We start from the raw sequence: 8,561 nt of genomic DNA on the forward strand, positions 1-8,561 counted from the left end.
TTGTCTCTGTGTCTTATTCCTTTTCTCAAGTCTTTCGTCCCACCTAATGAGAAGCACCCACAGGTGTGGAGGGGCAGGCCACCCCTTCATCTGGTGCCCAACGTGGAGGCTTTTCTCTAAGGTGAAGGTACGCTGGAGCGTGGTCATTGAGGACAGGTCGACGAGAGACTCCCGAGTACGTCTACAGTCAGCCTTGCGGTAAGCTTGTGCGCTCGGAAGAACCTAGGGTAACAATGGGGCAAACTAAAAGTAAATATGCCGCTTATCGCAGCTTTATAAAAATTCTCTTAAAAAGAGGGGGAGTTAAAGTGTCTACCAAAAATCTAAATACGCTCTTTCAAACAATAGAACAGTTTTGTCCATGGTTTCCAGAACAGGGAACTTTAGATCTAAAAGATTGGGAAAAAATTGGCAAAGAATTAAAACAAGCAAGTAGGGAAGGTAAAATCATTCCACTTACAGTATGGAATGATTGGGTCATTATTAAAGTAGCTTTAGAACCGCTGCAAACAGAAGAAGATAGCGTTCCAGTTTCCGATGTCCCTAAAAGCTGTGCAGTAGATTGTGAAAAAGAGGCAGGGATAGAGTCCCGGAAAAGAAAAGAAAGTTCACACTGTAAATGTGTAGCAGAGCCGGTAATGGCTCGGTCAACGCAAAATGTTGACAATAATCAATTACAGGAGGTAATATATCCTGAAACGTTAAAATTAGAGGAAAAAGATCCAGAATTGACAGAGCCATCAGAGTCTAAACCACGAGGGCCAACTCCTCTTACAACAGCTCAGATGCCTGCAACCTTAGAACCTCAAATGCAGGTTAAACAAGTACAAACTCCAAAAAAAGATCAAGTAGAAAAAGATAGAGTCTCTGTCACGGCAATGCCAATCCAAATACAGTGTCCACAATATCAGCAGGTAGAAAGTAAGATCCAGCCGCCAGTAGCCTATCAATACTGGCCGCCAGCTGAACTGCAGTATCGGCAGCCTCCAGAAAATCCGTATGGACAGCCAGGAGCATTTCCAGTGCCACAGGGCAGGGTGCCATATCCTCAGCCACCCACCATGAGACTTAATCCTACAGCACCGCCTAGTACACAGGGTAGTGCAATACATAAAATTATTGATGAGGCAAGAAAACAGGGAGATATTGAGGCGTGGCAACTCCCAGTAATATTAGAAGCAAGGCCACCTGGAGAAGGGGCCCAAGAGGGAGAGCCTCCCGTAGCTGAAGCCAGATATCAGTCCTTTTCTATAAAAATGCTAAAAGAGATGAAAGAAGGAGTAAAACAGTATGGACCCAACTCTCCTTACATGAGAACATTATTAGATTCCATTGCTCATGGACATAGACTCATTCCTTATGATTGGGAGATTCTGGCAAAATCATCACTCTCACCCTCTCAATTTTTACAATTTAAGACGTGGTGGATTGATGGGGCACAAGTACAGGTCCGAAGAAATAGGACTGCCAATCCTCCAATTAACATAGATGCAGATCAACTATTAGGAATAGGTCAAAATTGGAGCACTGTTGACCAACAAGCAATAATGCCAAATGAGGCCATTGAGCAAATCAGGGCTATCTGCCTTAGGGCCTGGGAGAAAATCCAAGACCCAGGAACCGCCTGCCTTTCCTTTAATACAATAAGACAAGGCTCTAAAGAGCCATACCCTGATTTTGTAGCAAGACTTCAAGATGCTGCTCAAAAGTCAATTACCGATGAGAATGCCCGTAAAGTCATAGTGGAGTTGATGGCATATGAAAACGCCAATCCGGATTGTCAATCAGCCATTAAGCCATTAAAAAGAAAGGTTCCCGCAGGATCAGATGTAATCTCAGAGTATGTTAAAGCATGCGATGGAATTGGAGGAGCTATGCATAAAGCTATGCTTATGGCTCAGGTAATCACAGGAGTTGCTTTAGGAGGACAAGTGAAAACATTTGGGGGAAAATGTTATAATTGTGGTCAAATTGGTCATCTAAAAAAGAATTGCCTAGTCACAAATAAGCCAAATGTAACTACTCAAGCTACTACAACAACAGATAAAGGGCCACCTGGCCTATGTCCAAGATGTAAAAAGGGAAAACATTGGGGTAATCAATATCGTTCTAAATTTAATAAAAATGGGCAACCACTGTCGGGAAACGAGAGGAGGGGCCAGCCTCAGGCCCCGCAACAAACTGGGGCGTTCCAAATTCAACCTTTTGTTCCTCAGGGTTTTCAGGAACAACAACCCCCACTGTCGCAAGTGTCTCAGGGAATAAGCCAGTTATCACAATACAGCAACTATCCCCCGCCACAAGTGGCAGTGCAGCAGTAGATTTGTGTACTTTACAAGCAGTCTCTCTGCTTCCAGGGGAGCCTCCACAAAAAATCCCCACAGGGGTATACGGCCCATTGCCTGAGGGGACTGTAGGACTAATCTTAGGAAGATCAAGTTTAAATCTAAAAGGAGTTCAAATTCATACTGGTATGGTTAATTCAGACTATGAAGGCGAAATTCAATTGGTTATTAGTTCCTCAGTTCCTTGGAGTGCCAGTCCAGGAGACAGGATCGCTCAATTATTACTCCTACCTTATATTAAAATTAGAAACAGTGAGATAAAAAGAACAGGAGGGTTCGGAAGCACTGATCTGGCAGGAAAGGCTGCATACTGGGCAAGTCTGGTCTCTGAGAGCAGACCTGTGTGTAAGGCCATTATTCAAGGAAAACAGTTTGAAGGGTTGGTAGACACAGGAGCAGATATCTCTGTAATTGCTTTAAATCAGTGGCCAAAAAATTGGCCTAAACAAAAGGCTGTAACAAGACTTGTCGGCGTAGGCACAGCTTCAGAAGTGTATGAAAGTACAATGATTTTACATTGTTTAGGGCCAGATAATCAAGAAAGTACTGTTCAGCCAATGATTACTTCAATTCCTGTTAATCTATGGGGTCGAGATTTGTTACAACAATGGGGTGCAGAAATCATTATGCCCGCTCCATTATACAGCCCCATGAGTCAAAAAATCATGACTAAGATGGGATATATACCAGGGAAGGGATTAGGAAAAAATGAAAATGGCATTAAAGTCCCAATTGAGACTAAGAAAAATCAACAAAGAAAAGGAATAGGGTATCCTTTTTAGGGGCGGCCACTGTAGAGCCTCCTAAACCCATTCCATTAACTTGGAAAGCAGAAAAACCGGTATGGGTAAATCAGTGGCCGCTACCAAAGCAAAAACTGGAGGCGTTACACTTATTAGCAAAGGAACAATTAGAAAAGGGACACATTGAGCCTTCATTCTCACCCTGGAATTCTCCTGTATTTGTAATTCAGAAAAAGTCAGGCAAATGGCGTATGTTAATGGACTTAAGAGCCATAAACGCTGTAATTCAACCCATGGGGCCTCTCCAACCTGGATTGCCCTCTCCGGCCATGATCCCAAAAGACTGGCCTTTAATTATAATTGATCTTAAGGATTGCTTTTTTACCATTCCTCTGGCAGAGCAAGATTGTGAAAAATTTGCCTTTACTATACCAGCCATAAATAATAAAGAACCAGCCACCAGGTTTCAGTGGAAAGTATTACCTCAGGGAATGCTTAATAGTCCAACTATTTGTCAAACTTTCGTAGGTCAAGTCCTTCAACCAGTTAGAGACAAATTTTCAGATTGTTATATCATTCACTATATTGATGATATTTTATGTGCTGCAGAAACAAGAGACAAATTAATTGACTGTTACACATTTCTGCAAGCAGAGGTTGCCAACGCGGGACTAACAATAGCATCTGATAAGATCCAAACCTCTGATCCTTTTCATTATTTGGGGATGCAAATAGAAAATAGAAAAATTAAGCCACAAAAAATAGAAATAAGAAAAGACACGTTAAAAACACTAAATGATTTTCAAAAATTGTTAGGCGATATTAATTGGATTCGGCCAACTCTAGGCATTCCTACCTATGCCATGTCAAATTTGTTCTCTATCCTAAGAGGAGATCCAGACTTAAATAGTAAAAGAATATTAACCCCAGAGGCAACAAAAGAAATTAAATTAGTGAAAGAAAAAATTCAGTCAGCGCAAATAAATAGAATAGATTCTTTAGCTCCACTCCAACTTTTAATTTTTGCCACTGCACATTCTCCAACAGGCATCATTGTTCAAAATACTGATCTTGTGGAGTGGTCATTCCTTCCTCACAGTACAATTAAGACTTTTACATTGTACTTAGACCAAATAGCTACATTAATTGGTCAGACAAGATTACGAATAATAAAATTGTGTGGTAACGACCCAGACAAAATAGTTGTTCCTTTAACCAAGGAACAAGTTAAACAAGCCTTTATCAATTCTGGTGCATGGCAAATTGGCCTTGCTGATTTTGTAGGAATTATTGATAATCATTACCCAAAATCAAAAATCTTCCAGTTTTTAAAATTGACTACTTAGATCTTACCTAAAATTACCAGACATGAACCTTTAGAAAATGCTCTGACAGTATTTACTGATGGTTCCAGCAATGGAAAAGCGGCTTACACAGGGCCAAAGGAGCGAGTAATCAAAACTCAATATCAATCAGCTCAGAGGGCAGAGTTGTTTGCAGTCATTACAGTGTTAGAAGATTTTAATCAACCTGTTAATATTATATCAGATTCTGCATATGTAGTACAGGCTACAAGGGATGTTGAGACAGCTCTAATTAAATATAGCATGGATGATCAGTTAAACCAGCTGTTCAATTTGTTACAACAAACTGTAAGAAAAAGGAATTTCCCATTTTATATCACTCATATTCGAGCACATACTAATTTACCAGGACCTTTAACTGAAGCAAATAAAAAAGCTGACTTACTGGTATCCTCTGCATTCATAAAAGCACAAGAACTTCATGCTTTGACTCATGTAAATGCAGCAGGGTTAAAAAACAAATTTGATGTCACGTGGAAACAGGCAAAAAATATTGTACAACATTGTACCCAGTGTCAAGTACTACACCTGCCCACCCAAGAGGCAGGAGTTAATCCCAGAGGTCTGTGTCCTAACGCATTATGGCAAATGGATGTTACCCATGTACCTTCATTTGGAAAATTATCATATGTTCATGTAACAGTTGATACTTATTCACATTTCATATGGGCAACATGCCAGACAGGAGAAAGTACTTCCCATGTTAAAAAACATTTATTATCTTGTTTTGCTGTGATGGGAGTTCCAGAAAAAATTAAAACTGACAATGGGCCAGGTTATTGTAGTAAAGCTTTCCAAAAATTCTTAAATCAGTGGAATATTACACATACAACAGGAATTCCTTATAATTCCCAAGGACAGGCCATAGTTGAAAGAACTAATAGAACACTCAAAACTCAGTTAGTTAAACAAAAAAAAGGGGGAGACAGTAAGGAGTGTACCTCTCCTCAGATGCAGCTTAATCTAGCACTCTATACTTTAAATTTTTTAAACATTTATAGAAATCAGACTACTACTTCTGCAGAACAACATCTTACGGGTAAAAAGAACAGTCCACATGAAGGAAAACTGATTTGGTGGAAAGACAACAAAAATAGGACATGGGAGATAGGGAAGGTGATAACCTGGGGAAGAGGTTTTGCTTGTGTTTCACCAGGAGAAAATCAGCTTCCTGTTTGGATACCCACTAGACATTTGAAGTTCTACAATGAACCCATCGGAGATGCAAAGAAAAGCGCCTCCACGGAGACGGAAACACCGCAATCGGACACCATTGACTCGCAGGATGAATCAAGTGGTGATATTAGAAAAACAGATGAAGTCACCACGCACCAAGAAGGCGGAGCTGCCAACCTGGGCACAGTTAAAGAAGCTGACACTGTTAGCTAGAAAAAGCCTAGCTAGCACAAAGGTGACACAAACCTCAGAAAAAATGCTGTTTGCAGCTTTAATGGTTGTATCAACGGTGGTAAGTCTCCCCATGCCTGCAGGAGCAGCTGCAGCTAATTATACCTACTGGGCCTATGTGCCTTTCCCGCCCTTAATTCGGGCAGTCACTTGGATGGATAATCCTATTGAAGTATATGTTAATAATAGTGTGTGGGTAGCTGGTCCCACAGATGATCGTTGCCCTGCAAAACCGGAGGAAGAAGGAATGATGATAAATATTTCCATTGGGTATCGTTATCCTCCTATATGTCTCGGGAGAGCACCAGGATGTTTAATGCCTGCTATCCAAAATTGGTTGGTAGAAGTACCTACTCTCAATCCCACCAGTAGATTTACTTATCATATGGTAAGCGGTATGTCACTCAAACCACAGGTAAACTATATACAAGACTTCTCTTATCAAAGATCATTAAAATTTAGGCCAAAAGGAAAACCTTGCCCCAAGGAGATTTCCATAGAAAAAAAGGATTTAGTTTGGGAAGAATGTGTGGCCGATAGTGCCGTGATTTTACAAAACAACACATTTGGAACTGTTATAGATTGGGCACCTCGAGGTCAATTCTACCACGATTGCACAGGACAAACTCAATTCTGTCCCAGTGCACTAGTGAGTCCAACTGTTGATAGTGACTTAACAGAAAATTTAGACAAACATAGGCACAAAAAATTTCAGTCTTTCTACCCTTGGAAATGGGGAGAAAAGGGAACCTCTACTCCAAGACCAAAAATAATAAGTCCAGTTTTTGGTCCTGAACATCCAGAATTATGGAGGCTTACTGTGGCTTCATACCACCTTAGAATTTGGTCTGGGAACCAAACTATAGAAACAAGAGATTATAAAGCATTTTACTCTATCAACCTAAATTCCAGTCTAACAGTTCCTTTACTAAGTTGTGTAAAACCTCCTTATATGTTAGTCATAGGAAATGTAGTTATTAAACCAGACTCCCAAACTATAACATGTGAAAATTGCAGATTGTTTACTTGCATTGATTCAACTTTTGATTGGCAGCACCGTATTCTGCTTGTGAGAGCAAGAGAAGGCGTGTGGATCCCTGTGTCCATGGATCGACCATGGGAGGCCTCGCCATCCATTCATATTTTGACTGAAGTATTAAAAGGCATTTTAAATAGATCCAAAAGATTCATTTTTACTTTAATTGCAGTGATTATGGGATTAATTGCAGTCACAGCTACAGCCGCTGTGGCAGGAGTCGCATTGCACTCTTCTGTGCAGACAGTAAGCTTTGTTGACAATTGGCAAAAGAATTCCACAAGGTTGTGGAATTCACAATCTGGTATCGATCAAAAATTGGCTAATCAAATTAATGACCTTAGACAAACTGTCATTTGGATGGGAGATAGGCTCATGAGCTTGGAACATCGTTTCCAGTTACAGTGTGACTGGAATACGTCAGATTTTTGTATTACACCCCAAGTTTATAATGAGTCTAGACATCACTGGGACATGGTAAGACGCCATTTACAGGGAAGAGAAGATAATCTCACTTTAGACATTTCTAAATTAAAAGAACAAATTTTTGAAGCCTCTCAGAGTCACTTAAATATTGTGCCTGGAGCTGAGGCGTTAGATCAAGTGGCAAAAAATCTTTATGAATTAAACCCCACGACTTGGATTAAGTCTATTGGAAACTCTACTGCAGTAAATTTTGGAATTATGTGTCTCTGTTTAATCGGTTTGTTTTTAGTGTGCCGGACCAGTCGAAGAATCCTGCGCCAAAATCGAGAGAACGAACAAGCCTTCATCGCCATGGCACATTTATATAGAGGGAAAGGGAGGGAGAATGTTGCGGAAAGTCAGGGACCTTGAACTGAGGGACTGGCTGAAGCCACAGCAGAAAAACATAACATATGAAGATTTCACGGACATTTTATTAGTTCTCCAAAATTTATACTTTTGTAATTTCTTATGTCTTTACTGTAATCTCTTAATCCCATCATTTTCTTTGTACGCTGTGGAGGATATATGTCACCTCAGGACCCTGTGATGATTGCCTTAACTACACAAATTGTTTGTAGAGGACGTGTGTTTAAACAATACGAAAACTGGGCATCTGGAAAAAAGAGCGGGATAACAGCGGTGTTCAGGAAACAAGGGAGGTAACCTTGAACTGGCCGCCGGTGAGCCGGACGGAACAGAGCCATATCTTTTCTCCTTTTGCACACAAGTAGGAGAGATATCGCTGAATTCTTTTTCTCAGCAAGGAATATCCCTGAGAAAGAGAATGCGCTCTAAGGGTAGGCCTATAAACGACCCCCTTGGAGTCGTGCCGCCTTTTACGGTTGAAGCCGAAGGGATGAAATAAGCCCCGGCCTCCTGTAGTGCTCCCAGGCTTATTAGGATGAGGAAATTCCCACCTAATAAATTTTGGCCAGTCAGGTTGTCTGCTCTCAAACCCTATTTCCTGATAAAATGTTATCAATGACTATGCGTGCCCAAAAATTTCGTTGGCAATTTTAATTTCAATTTTAACACCGTCCTGTGAACTCATCCTGCCTCCACTTGCTTTATGATATTCGATTACCTTGTGAAGTATGTAATCTCGGTATCGTGATGACAATGGTAGTTTTGTTGAAAAGAAAAGGGGGAAATGTGGGGAAAAGAAGGAGAGATCAGCCTGTTACTGTGTCTATATAGA

At 40.6% G+C, this 8,561-nt stretch overlaps 1 protein-coding gene and 1 pseudogene across 1 annotated transcript; both read left to right on the forward strand.

Moving 5' to 3' along the window:
* Positions 1-162: 162 nt before the first annotated feature.
* Positions 163-3,452, forward strand: LOC131382727 (endogenous retrovirus group K member 8 Gag polyprotein-like; annotated as a pseudogene).
* Positions 3,453-5,229: 1,777 nt separating this feature from the next.
* LOC116464941 (endogenous retrovirus group K member 25 Env polyprotein-like) lies at positions 5,230-8,450 on the forward strand. The gene has a single exon (XM_058435202.1). It carries the CDS (start codon positions 5,660-5,662, stop codon positions 7,730-7,732), a length of 2,073 nt encoding a protein of 690 aa, XP_058291185.1. The 5' UTR covers positions 5,230-5,659; the 3' UTR covers positions 7,733-8,450.
* Positions 8,451-8,561: the final 111 nt, after the last annotated feature.

The sequence above is a fragment of the Hylobates moloch genome, unplaced genomic scaffold, assembly GCF_009828535.3.
Source record: "Hylobates moloch isolate HMO894 unplaced genomic scaffold, HMol_V3 SCAFFOLD_2312, whole genome shotgun sequence".
Classification (NCBI taxonomy): Eukaryota; Metazoa; Chordata; class Mammalia; order Primates; family Hylobatidae; genus Hylobates; species Hylobates moloch.